The sequence below is a fragment of the Impatiens glandulifera genome, chromosome 6 (assembly GCF_907164915.1).
Source record: "Impatiens glandulifera chromosome 6, dImpGla2.1, whole genome shotgun sequence".
Taxonomy (NCBI): Eukaryota; Viridiplantae; Streptophyta; class Magnoliopsida; order Ericales; family Balsaminaceae; genus Impatiens; species Impatiens glandulifera.
The window spans coordinates 4,098,254-4,112,398 of NC_061867.1; the positions used below are offsets into that span (position 1 = coordinate 4,098,254).

Genomic DNA, 14,145 nt, shown 5'->3' on the forward strand with positions numbered 1-14,145 from the left:
ATTGCATGTTTTCAAAATTTATTAAAAAATATTATTTTTATGAGAAATAATTTGGGAAAGAATTTGGATAAATAAATGACATGGTGCCTAATATGTTTTTCTCTTATCTATTTGTTTACACTTTTACTTTTTTTATTTATTTTGACTCTACTTATTTTTTTTTAATACAAGGTGATTGGTTAAGTGAATGATATGACATTTAATTTGATTTTTCTCTTATCTCTTTTCTCACCTTTTTATTTATTTATTTTTATTATAAGGTGATTGGATAAGTGAATGATATGGTGCCTAATCGGATTTCATTCTTATCTTTCTACTCACACTTTATTTTATTTTTTTTAATTAAGGTGATGAAACATTATTCCTTCTCCAATTTCAATAATTTTTTAATTTTTTTCCTTAAAAAATTTCTTATAATTTACTATATCTTTTATAACAAAATAAAATAAAATTTTACTTTTGACCAATTTTAAAAAAGTACTTTTTTATAAATTAAATATTGAAAGATCCTTAAATGTGGATAGATGGTGTGTCACAATATAGATCATAGAATATATGCACCAATATTATAATAGTGAATAAATGTTATTTGTGCTCTAAAATAAATGGGAATATATATATAAAAAGTGAATAATAGTGATTAGTGAATATATATATATAAAAAGTGATATGAATCTATAAATTAGAGTTAAGTTAACTTAAAAAAAATGTAAATCAATAAAGTTTGATCTATATATCATTATATGTGTAATCATATTCTATAACCAACTAAACAATTTTTTTTTTAAATTAATATAAATTTATTATATTTATTTAATAATATATAAAATAAGTAAAAAGTAAAAATAATTTTATTTTCGCCTAGGACTATGATTTAAAAAATTAGGATATCATCTTGCATTCTTATTTTCAAAATAAAATATATTTTTTTGAATGACTTTCTCCTTGACATAAGCCCTTTCATAATTCTATTATTTCTTATTAAATTAATATGTAGCTTCTCTATGAAATATTAGAAATGTGATAAGATATATTCTTATAATCATAGATGAGATTATAGTATATTAGTAAGAAACTTGGAATCTAGTTAAAATTATATTAATTTTAGAGTTAATTGTTATTTTAAATTATGTAATTTATTTAATTATTAAAATTACACATAAAAATATAATATTTTATGTTAAATGATATTAATCTTAAAATAACAAATATTTTAATTAATTAGTTTTATAATTTCATAGAAACAATAAAGTTAACTAAAACTAAATAAGACATAAATAAATTATATAATTATTTTATATATAAAAACTATTAATATATCCACTCCATAGTTATCACATTAACCTCAATTTAAAATTAAGTGAGAGTTTTGTAATTTTAAATATATTAGACATAAATAAATTGTTAATAATAAATAAATTAATTAAAACAATTTTTTTTTTACTTAGAAAGTCATAATAATAAGTAATAAATAATTAAATTAGGGTTAACAATAATAATTTAATATAAACTTTTGAAATGGTGATGAGAGTATGAATAACATTCCTTTCTATATAAACAAAATTGTTTTAAAATTATAAAATAAATGTATAATTCATTTAGAAAAATCATTTATAAATAGTAATATAATCCCTAATTTTTTTAAATTTTATATATAATAATATTCTTGATTGAACCACACCTGTCCTGTCCAAATCCCTAATGAACTTAGTCCTAGATTGATTTCTATTTTAACTCAATTTTTTATTTATTAAAACCATATTTGAGATATATAATTTAAGCCATCTTTATATCTCAATCTCTTCTTACCCTTATCATCAAATTGTCTCCTCCATCCGTATTTAATAATTTTTTCCAAAATTCAGATTCCAAACTAACCGTTACAAGATAAAAAAATAAAAAATAAAAAAAATAAATTGGTTGTAACTAGAAACAAACAAAGCCTTACCAAAGAAAGAGGAAAAAGAAAGGAGTTAGGTTTGAAATTCTCTTTATATATATATATATATAAAAAAAAAAAGTGGGACCCAAAACTTACGTGACTGGCCATTCAAAAATGGACGCGTAAACTTAATTTCATGGTTTCTGTGGGGCCCATATGCTAATTTTAAATCTATTATACACCACACAGAACGTACCGTTGAAACTTTTTATTTATTTATTATTATTTCAGCTTCAACTTTAATAATGTATTATTGATCTCTTAAACATTATACTTTTAATTCAGCTTATATAATACTGACCTTTTAAATATTAATGAATTCGAACCTTTTTTTTTTTATCGAATATATATAAAAGATAAAATTATTTCATAAAAATACAATTCAAGGAGACTCATTTGTCATGAGTTATTCATTATTACTTACACATTATCGAAAAATCACCCATATATAAACAAGAGGTATAAACTCAAAAAATTACATAAATACAATTTCAGCACAACTGACTAAAAAAGTTAGGTAAATTTGGAATTCTATCTGGTCTTCTTTCTATTTGTTTTTGAGTTTTTTCCGAGCATAATTAATATATATATCTCTCTGCGATTTAGTCGCTCTATTTCTGTTAACCTTTGTCATTTAGATGTGTATTACAAATTCATCAACTAATTTTTGTCAAGCGTTCGGATTTTTTCGTCTCGTGACAATTTTTTTAGTACCAAGTTTGACCGCCGTCATTAATTAGTGTTATAAATTTCATAATTTATATTTTAGAGCATCAAATATTAAAAGTATATATATATATATACAGTGGCGGACCTACAAGGGGCCTTGGGGGCTCGGGCCTCCCCAACCCTAAAATAATTTGTTTTTATATATATATTTAACAAATAACTCTTAGTCCAATTGGCTTTGAAGCTGAATGATGAACCTGAAGTCAGGTGATCAGTATAAAAAATGAGGAGGTATAGAGTGAGAGAATTTAATGAGGGAATTTGGTGAGGGAATGACGTGTCATCACCTTCATTGGTTGGAAAATGTAAAAGTAGGAGGAAAGAGAGAAAATAAAGAAATTATTTGATTTTTTCAGCGAATAAAATTATGCCACGTCATTCCCTCACCAAATTCCCTCACCTAATCATTTCTCATAAAAAATTATATATAAATTATATAATAATATTATTTATTTTAAAATTATATTTATATAATAATTATACATTATTTTTTATTTATTTCAATATAATAATACAAATTACTTTATAAGGGTAAATATAAAAATTAAAATAATAATAGTTTTTTATATTTCTTAATTTTAAACTATTTCAAAAATTTATAAGAAAATATAAATTAATATTAATAAACAAGTTAAAATAGTTACATTAGTTTTGTTCAGTATTTAAATAAAGAATTTGATATATTATTTTTATATGCATTAACATTCTATAATAGTAATCTCGAATGTCTATTCATTTATAATATATGTTTATCACGTTTTTGTATTTTTGTTCTTATTAATATTTTTTATTTTTTTATATTCTCATAAAATTAGGCTGAAACCTATTAAATTAGATTTTTATATTTTTTATATAATTAGTTTTTTATGAATTTGTTTTTGTGTTGCATTTGATAAAAAAATTTATTGAGAATTACAAGTGAGTTATAACTTTGCCTACAAAGAGGAGATCAAAATATAGTTCAAGCCATGTCATTGATTGCGAGTTCGAAAAATCAATTACAAAAATTTAGAGAAGATTAATGACATGATATTTTGGACCAAGTTAACAGTTTTTCTCAATTACACTCTCAATACTTGATATAAATGAGCATATGATAATTGATAGCAATGGTAGGCGAAGAGGAAAAGGGGAACTCATCACTAATCTTCATCATTATCGTGTGGAAATCTTTTGTCAGGTATAATAAATATTATTTCTTATTTATTAATAGTTATTATATATTATCTATTATCTACTAATATTTATTATTTATTATTTAATGCTAGGTTGTTGACTTGATTATGCAAGAAATGAATAATCGTTTTTCAGAAGTTAATACAGAATTACTTGATTGCATATCATGTCTTCATCCCATAAATTCATTCTCCAAATTTGATATTTGTAAACTCATTCGTCTTGCCAAACTTTATTCCAACATTTCACAGGCAGTGATTATTTATTTTTGGAACAACAACTTCGGGCTTACTTATTTAATTTGCGGGATGATCTTCAATTTTTTTCAATTGAATACTTGGGAAATTTTGCTCAGAAATTGGTTATAACAGAAAAAACATATAGTCTTTCCATTGGTTTATCGATTGATAGAGTTGATTTTAGTTTTACCAGTTGCAACTGCATCTGTTGAAAGAGTTTTTTTCGCAATGAAGATCGTGAAGACTAATTTGCGTAATCGAATGGGAGATGAATGAATGAATGATAGTTTAGTTGTATATGTTGAGAAATATATTTTCTCAACAATTGAAAATGAGCCAATATTGCAATATTTTCAACAAATGGAACCTCGTAGAATAAATTTGTCTTCTTTTGTACCGACTCATGGACAAAAATAATTTAGTAATTGTGCTTATTAGTATTTTGTAATTGTGTTTGTTAGTATTTTTATGTAATTACCAAGTAAAATTTTAATTAAAAAATACATTTATTTGATCGCCAAAAAAATGCTACGTTATTTGGTCTCTCCGAGAAAACATTTCTGGGTCCGCCACTATATATATATATATATTATCTGTAAAGTATTTATTTATTATAAAAGCTTAAAATAAATTAAGTTTATCTATAAAAAAATAAAAATAAAAAGGTGATCCTATTCAATTATTTACAATCTTCCAGAAAAATAGAGATTGCTATCTACAACTCCTAGCCGTTTTCTCATTAAATAAGCATTGACTTTCTTATATATTTAATAGGAATTTTGTCATTTTAAAATGATAAAGATTTTGACCTATTGAATATATATTTTTTCAAACTTAAAGATATTTTATTAAAATAAAATAATTATATTATAAGTCTATTAGGGTACTTCAAGTTTGAAAAATAGTTGATTAAGAAAACAAAGATTATTACTAGTTTATTAAAAATAAATAAATCAAGATACAACAATAAAATACAGGTGAATATAACAAATAATTAATTATAAATTTAGATGAGTTAATTATTAGTCCTTAACATACTAATTAATGTTAAATAATTAATCTGTAAATTATTTTTTCTTTACATAGAATGATTATCTAAGCGATTAACATGACTTCTATTCTCATTGTCATGACAATTATCTAAATGGAAATGTTCTTTATAAATAATAGAAATTATAAAAGAAATGATTATAACCCAAATATGTTGACATATCATATAATTAATCTCAATTCAAACTTCTCAACAACACTCAAAATTTAATTTTTTATCAAAGACTTACAAAAATGCTTTATAAAAAAAACAAAATTTTGGATTAAATTTTTTTATTTCCAAATCTCAATAATTGAAAACCAGATATACTCACACTAAACAATATCAAATATTTCTTTAGATCCAAATAATGAAATCTTAAATAAAATATTTTATTATCAAATTTTTTTATAACAAAAATCATATTATAATTCAGACACTTGTTTAAAACCCTCTACGAATCCACTAGATCAATGATAAAAATATTTTAGATGCTAGGAATCGGGTCCCATAAGTGAGAGTCAAATATCCTCCAAAAAACTGGACAACATTGAATCTTTTTATACATTCAAAGAACGAGATCTTAGATTAAATTTTTTATTCTTAAAATGTTTCCAAACAAAAATCATATTAGAACGCAAACACTTGCTTAGAACTCTCTAGCGAAACAACTAGATCGATCATAAAATTATTTCGAATACCTTAAATTGAATTAGGTTCCTTAGGGTGAAATCCAGATATCATAATCACTAGACGACATTGGATCTTTCTTACCTCCAAAAAAACAAGATATTAAATTAAATCTTTTGTTATTAAAACTTCTCTAGTGATACCACTAGATCGATGATAAAAATATTTCTAATGTCGGAATAGAACCCGGTCCCATGGATGAAAGCATCCTTAAATACAACTGGACAACATCGGATTTTTCTTTACATCCAAACAACGAGATATTAAATAAAATCTTTTATTTTTAAAATTTATCTAGCGATACCACTATATCGATGATAAAAATATTTCCGATGCCAGGAATCGAACCCGGGTCCCCTGGGTGAAAGCCAGATATCCTAACCGCTGGACGACATCGGATGTTTTATTTTTAAAATTTATCTAGCGATACCACTAGATAGATGATAAAAATCATTTCTGATGCCGAGAATTAAACCCCAGCCCCTAGGTGAAAGGGGATATCCTTACCATTGGACGACATCGGATCTTTCTTTAGATTCAAAGATCAAAATATTAGATTATATATTTTATTCTTAAAACTTATCTAGATAAAAATATTTTCGATGAGGGTCCATGTGTGAAAGCCAGTTATCTTAACCGTTGGACGACATCGAATTTTTCTTTACCTCAAAAGGACGAGATATTAGATAAAATATTTTATTTTTAAAATTCTTTAGCGACACCACTTGATGGATGTTGGGAATTGAACACAAGTCCCCTGGGTGAAAGCCAGTTATCCTAACCATTGGACGACATTGAATGTTTCTTCATATTCAAAGAAAGAGATTTTAGATAAAATAATTTTTTTTTTTAAAACTTCTCTCAACAAAAATCAAATTAGAACTCAGACACTTGTTTAAAATTCTCTAGCGATACCATTAGATCGATTATAAAAATAATTCTGATGCAGGGAATCGAACGACGAGTACCTTAAGTGAAAATCGATCTCCTAAATATCCTAACCGGATGACATCTTATTCTTCATTAAAAGAATGAGATCTAAAGCGGAATCATATATGTTATGAATATGATGACACCCGTACTAATTTTAAAACAAATTTAACTGATACAATTTAAACTTACAACGAGAACCATGTCTTTAATATCATTTTGTATGACCATTTTAAAAATAAAATAAAAAATGATCAACCACCCCTTCAATTGTGCATCATGTATGAATTAATAATTTTTTCCATTACATATTAAATAAATAATTATTGTTGTAGCCAGGGGCTGACCTTTGTTAGGGTTCCAGATTTTTTTTACGATAAAATGTGACATACACTTTTAATTATTCACTTTTTTTTCAATTTATTTCACAGAAATTAGAAAAAACTTATGTTTATATCTATTCATTTTATTTATATATAATTTTTTATAAATATTTTAACCTTATCCACTTAATTCAAATTTCTGGATTCATTCAGAATTTAGTGGTTTGTCTAGAATGTAACAAAATTAATACATTAGTTTTGGGAATCAAATAGGCTTCCACCTTGTTTGATACGGTTTATTTGAAAATTTATTATCATCCACTACATTTTTCTATCAAATCAACTAAAATATTTTAAAATCTAAGAATAATTTGATAAAAATAAATTATAATGTGAGGATAAGAATAAAATAAAGCAAAGCTTCCTTGTTACAGTGAAATAATGAAAGTGTATAATATAATTCTCTTTAATTTCATTATGTCAATCAAAGAACTTATTAATAGTATTTTGATTCTTGAATATTAGAATAAAGAATAAAACAGGCCCTCCCACTTTCTCTTATTAAAGATAAATGGGCCTTACATAGCCCAATTATAGTTCCTTCACATTTAGTCCAATTATTTCTTACACTTAAATGTCAATTACAAGCTTTTATGAAATAAAAATAATAATAAAAGTTGTTTTGGACATATTAAAAGAAATTTGTATTTTCAATAAAAAACAATAATATATTTGTTAATTGTTAGTGCATACGTGGCAATAAGAAAGTTATGACCTGTGACGAGATACCACGTGGAGGTTCTTTTTGAAGCTTCATTCACGTGATGTCTATACTTTATAAAGAAAAGTCCTAGAAATATCTGGTTATTTTCCTTCAGTTTTACTTTAAAAATTAATTATATATTATAAAATTTAAAATATATTATATATTTGTTTGGGTCCATTGTATCCCGGCTTCAAATTTGATTTATTTTAATTGAGTTTGATAAAGTAGGAGTTTTTTTTTTTATTTATTATTTGTTACGGTTCCAAAAACCATAATTTATCAAACCTAGAAATTATAGAGAAATCTTTTTGTCTCGAACTTCAAGAGAGTTACGCTCGTTACAATCCTCTTATCTTAACAAAGACATTAACTGAAAGAATGAAAAAGAACTGGACTCTGTTCGGATCGTTCTCTGCAACTCGAGAACATGAAGTTGGAATCCTTCGATTATTACAATTTTAGTTATTTAATTTATTTTATAAATGAATAAACACCTGTCTTTTTATTTTAACATAATATTTTACTTTAAAAAAAATTAATTTATCACATCTGTACTACACAAAATATTATTTTTTTTTCCAAATATTCTACCTATACACATTTGTTAAGACATTCAAATCGTATTTGACAACTTTAAACATATATATCTTGTAAAATACTTAGCTTAAAATACAAATATGTGTAAATTATTAATGGTACACAAAATTATATAAATTTTGACAAATAAAAATACGTAAATCTCTAAAATAATATTCAATTTTAAAAAATAAATAAATACAAAACGTTTATAAATATTATCACATTTAAAAATTTGACAATTTGATTCAAATAACAAAATATTACGTTAAAATTAGATTACAAACGTTTTGTCGATTTAAAAAAGTTACAAACGACTAAAAATTTTGAATCATATGACACAATTCAAAATTTAAGCCATATTAGATGAAAACAATTTTATTTCGCACCTCAAAATAAAAATGACACATTTATTTTGTTGTTATAGCTTATGTTTTTTATTATAAAAAAAAAAGACAAACCAAAATTCTGGATTTTAGTGTGGGAAGAAACAACCAGCTGTTGCGGTACAAACTATTACGGTATGGAAGACTGTACACAATCTGAACCCACAATTTTCCGCCCATGCCTGGTTCACGTGATTACGTGACACGTGTATAAGTATCACTCAACTAAACTTCTCATAAAAAAGAAAAAAAAACTTTTATTTTCTTATTTCATTCTGTATAAATTACTTGAAAAACAAACTAACATTATTATCTATTTATAAATAAATTTATGACTCCAAATTACCATAGAAATCAATTTTATTAAGATAATAGGAGTGACTTGTTATTTTTGTAATAAAATGGTCCATAGAAAGAACAGTTTCCCAAAGTAACCTTGTTTGCCGTTCACTTTCCCAAAGTAACCTAGTTTGTTCATTCATTCCCAAACTAACCTAGTTTACTATTCAAACTCAATTTTATTTATTTATTTATTTTACATTTAAAATTTATTATATAAAGTTTATATTTTAAATTATTATTTATATAAACTAAATTATTTATATTTTGATATATATTTTAAATTATTATTTTTATAAATTAGATTATTTATATTTTGATATATAATTTAAATATAATTATTTTTTATAAATTTGATTATTTGTATTTTACATTTCAATTATTATTTATATAGTGTAATAAATATTAAATAATTCTAATAAATAATTGATGGATACTAATAAATTTAAAATATTTTAACCATAATAATATAATAATTAAATATTCGCTTTTTTAATTTTATCAATTATTTATTAAATATAATAAAAAGATTATCATATTTATAGGGTTAAAATATTAATTAAAAATGTTATTATATTTAATAAATAATTGATAAATTTAAAAACTTTTTTATGAATATATTATTATAGTTAAAATATTTTAAATTTATTAGTATTTATCAATTATTTATTAGAATGTTAAAGGAAATATTTATTATATATATAAATAATAATTAAAATGTAAATATATATATATATATTAAAATATAAATAATCAAATTTATAAAAATTAATCAAATTTAAAATATATATCAAAATATAAATAATTAAATTTATAAAAATAATAATTTAAAATATATATCAAAATATAAATAATTTAATTTATAAAAATAATAATTTAAATTATATATCAAAATATAAATAATTTAGTTTTATATATAATAAATTTTAAATATAAAAAATAAAAAAATAAATAAAACTGAGTTTGAATAGTAAACTAGATTAGTTTGGGAATAAATGAACAAACTAGGTTACTTTGGGAAAGTGAACGGCAAACAAGGTTACTTTGGGAAACTGTCCCCATAGAAAATAATGGAAGATTGAACTATTGTTTAATCGACAACACATTGCCCAACAAAAAGAGATAGAATGTGACTGTTTCAGTCCCATTCTTAAGCCATGTGATATTTTATCTTCAATATTTAAATTTATCATTTTTAAATTAATTAATGTCATTTTTTATTAGACATTAATAAAAATCTTAATCTAAAATTAGACAAAAACAAGTAAACTTGGCTAGATTTTAAGCAATTAATTGAATATGGACCAAGTAGAACAATTCCATTTGTAGACATTAAATATGGATAAAGAATATAGAGATTACAATGGAGAATGATCAAGATAACCATTACGGTTTGATTATGGAGAATTCCCTAAGACAATGTTTATTTTTTCATGTAAGAAGATAATTGTGATATCCACTTCAATTAGAGGGTTACTATTTTTTTTTATGTGGAATCAAAATAATGAGATTCACTTCATTTAAGACCTTCTAAATAGGAATCATACCAATAACTTTTAATCTTTTAGACACTAACTCGACTAAAATGAGTCTGCCGAGATCAAGTCAATTTGATCTCGACTCGATTAAGTATTTATTAGCTCGACTCGAACTCGACTATTTAAGATATTTACCTACAAACGAGTTTATAAATTAGAGCTTGACTATTTACCTATAAACTCAGCTCGACTCGAAAAACTTGAACTAAAATTAAATTTTCAAATATTTGTGAAGAAAAAATATTTATTTTAAATTTTAATATTAAAGTAAATATTATTAAACTCGAAAAAACTCAACAAGTCATCGAACAATTATTATATGACCACGAGCTCGACTCAAATATTGAACAAAGCCATCCCCTCTTCTAGCCTAGTGGCAATAAGAGGTGGATATCTCCCAGGCCTCCATGAGGTCCTGGGTTCGAGCCCGTCAGGCGGCAAGTTCTGCGCCTGGTTAATTGGTTAAGTATGTTTGCGGGCTATGTACTTAACCCGCGGGGATTAGTCGCACTCCATAGGAGTAGCGGAACCCAGCGTTCTAAAAAAAAAAAAAATATTGAACAAAGCGACTCGAGCTCGGCTCGAACTTGATAAAAATCAAACATAAGTCGATCTTTGACTCTTTTGTATCCTTACACGAAAGTGAACTTGAAAAATAAATTTATTTATCCTGTTCGATTTCAAGTCTTATCAAATTCAGCTAATTCCAACACCATTCGTTATACATTAATGTTTTTATATTAGTTTTAGAATTATTGTCCTTAATATAGTGTAGACTTATCATTCAAGTCCAATATTTCCATTTCGAGAAATTGATATGTTTCATAATATTCTCTAACAAATAATTTTTTTTATTATAATTTATTATTTTATATTATTTAATATATTAAAAAAATAGTATTACTCTCATCAGTCTCAAACCTCCAATGGCAGGTGTCTAGTTAACAGTGACTGCCATTTTTGTAAAGGCAATCGTATAATCTACACGTGTCCTCCTTTTTATGATCCAATTTCCGTCGCCGCCGGAGCACATTAGGGTTCATGATCGTCTTTAAATATGATTGCCAATTCTCCACTCCACTTCATACTCTGCATCTCCACAAACTAGCTATGAAATCAGTTCTCCTTCGAACTGGATCCGTTCCAATCTTCCACCATCACCATTCTCCCTCTCCCGTCTCTCCTAGAGTATCTCTCTCCCTTCAATCGACAGAGATCAATCGCAGGTCAATTATCCGATCTTCATCGGATTCAGACATGATCCGATCACAAATCAATGGATTACCGAGGCCGGCAAGTCTAGGATCAATGTTCGTTCCCGCCGGAATACCGGAAGATGAAACGAATTCATTCGAAGATGAAGTTAGTATATCTGTCATCGGATCGTTGTCGACTTTAGATAAACTATGTTTAAATCGGTCGATGAGTGAAAATCCAGTGGAGGAAGTGAGTTTCGGCGGTGGTGGAGGCGATGACGAGTGGCGATTTACTGGTACATTTACGGGAGGAAATTCAGATCGAAGTAAGATTGGTGAATATTATCAGGAAATGTTGAAAACAGATCCGATGAATCCGTTATTGCTTAGAAACTATGGAAAGTTTCTTCATGAGGTATATTATCTGTTCAGATCTATTGTAATTTCTTGATTATGATACAAGTTTTAATTAAGTAGATGTGATTATGAATTAGGTTGAAGGAAATATGAAGAAAGCGGGGGAGTATTATGAAAGAGCTATAGTAGCGAATCCAGGGGATGGAGAAGTTTTATCAATGTATGCTAAATTGATATGGCAATTTGAGAGAGATGAAGATAGAAGTAAATTGTATTTTGATCAAGCTGTTCTTGCTTCTCCTGATGATTGGTAAGTGATTGATTCTGAATCTCTATCATTTGATTGAATATGAATCTGAATTTGAATCTGAATTTGTTGAATTGAATTTGATAGTATGGTGTTGGGATCTTATGCACACTTTATGTGGGAAGCTGATGAAGAAGATGATGATGAAGAAATTGAAATGGGTGAAGGTAGTAAGAATTCAATGGTTGTTGTTAAAGCATTTTAGTTTAGTTTAAACTTGAAGAAGAAAGCTTCTTTGATGTATTTTGTATGTGTTGATAATTGTAATTACCATTTCTAACTGGATCAGATTTTATTCTCATCAAAATGTTTGATTTTTCAAGGGTCTAATTGTTGAAGGAGGATTGTGTTTTTATTTTTAACAAGTTTAGTTGAACTCAACCATGAAGGGATTATGGTTGCTAAATCAAGTATACCATCATATGAGTATTAGGTTCGAGTCCGTCTTACGAAAATTTCGATCACGAAAATTTTGATCGTAAAAGTTTAAAACGTGGTTTCCTTATCATTTGTGTACCGGACCTTAATAAGCTTAAAAAGTTGTTTTCTCACTTCTATGTGAGAGACCGGTCTAGTAAAATACGCTTAGGCCTTGTTCGGTTTGGGCTATTTAAATAACCCAATCCACTCAAACAATATTTTATTTCTCTCTCATCAATTACATCACTCAATTCATTACCTAATTTATTATTTTGTTATTATTTATCAATATCTTTAAGTAATTTTTCAAAATATTTTCACTTACTCAAAATCATCTCCCATCAATATTTATTTTCCTCTCTCGGTTATTATAATAATCCAATCCGAACAAGGTCTTATAATAAGAAATAAGCTCATTCATTAACGTTGCAATTACTTTCTCATTCTCCGAAAAAGAAGCATAACATAATGTTCTAAAATTTAGATTTTGGGTCGAGAGTAACCCAAATATTCGGGACAACTTTCTTAGACCGAAGAACACACAGAAAATAATAACCCAAATCGCCTAAATTTAAGTGTTATTGATAAAAACTAAACCCATATTCCGATCACTAATCTATTATTTGACTTGACATGATTCACATGAATGCACCTTGTCTTTTATGCAATCCTTAATGGCTGGTTTCATCTTGTGTTATTCAGGATATTTTTATATGAGATTTTACAAATAATAATTTGATTAATAAAAAAGTAAGTTATTTAATATTTGTTTGAGATAAATTATTAAAATACTTTTTTAAATAAAATTAAAGTAAAAATAATTGATTGTATTTTAATTAATGAGGGTGATTTAAACATTAAAATAATATTGATATTACAAAAAAAACATAAGATAAGGTGACTAACTAGTTCACATGTCTCTTCCACATTTAAATTAACGTTGCTTGTTTGACCCATTTTCTAACACTTTTCTTACTTTGATTTTGCTAGATTACTTTTTTGTCAAACTATTTTAACTACCTCTAACAAATATGTAAATATAAAATTAATAAAAACTAAATGATAGACTTCCATTTTAAGCAAACCAAATGGGGGATTTACTTAGGCACTGATCATGCCAATTTTAAAACACTTTTTTGATTTGAAATTTTTAACAAATTTATTCTCTTTAATTAATTATATATATATATTAACAAATTTA

The 14,145-nt window shown here is 25.4% G+C and overlaps 1 protein-coding gene and 1 non-coding gene across 2 annotated transcripts; one reads left to right on the plus strand and one right to left on the minus strand.

The window, feature by feature from the left end:
- Positions 1–6,133: 6,133 nt before the first annotated feature.
- On the minus strand, positions 6,134–6,205 carry TRNAE-UUC. The gene has a single exon. It is a non-coding gene; the product is annotated as a tRNA-Glu (tRNA).
- A 5,440-nt stretch (positions 6,206–11,645) lies between these two features.
- Positions 11,646–12,846, plus strand: LOC124942726. The gene is made up of 3 exons (XM_047483279.1): positions 11,646–12,275; positions 12,355–12,527; positions 12,612–12,846. The coding sequence occupies exons 1-3, from the start codon at positions 11,706–11,708 to the stop codon at positions 12,727–12,729; spliced, it is 861 nt and encodes a 286-aa protein (XP_047339235.1). The 5' UTR covers positions 11,646–11,705; the 3' UTR covers positions 12,730–12,846.
- The last annotated feature ends 1,299 nt before the right edge of the window (positions 12,847–14,145 follow it).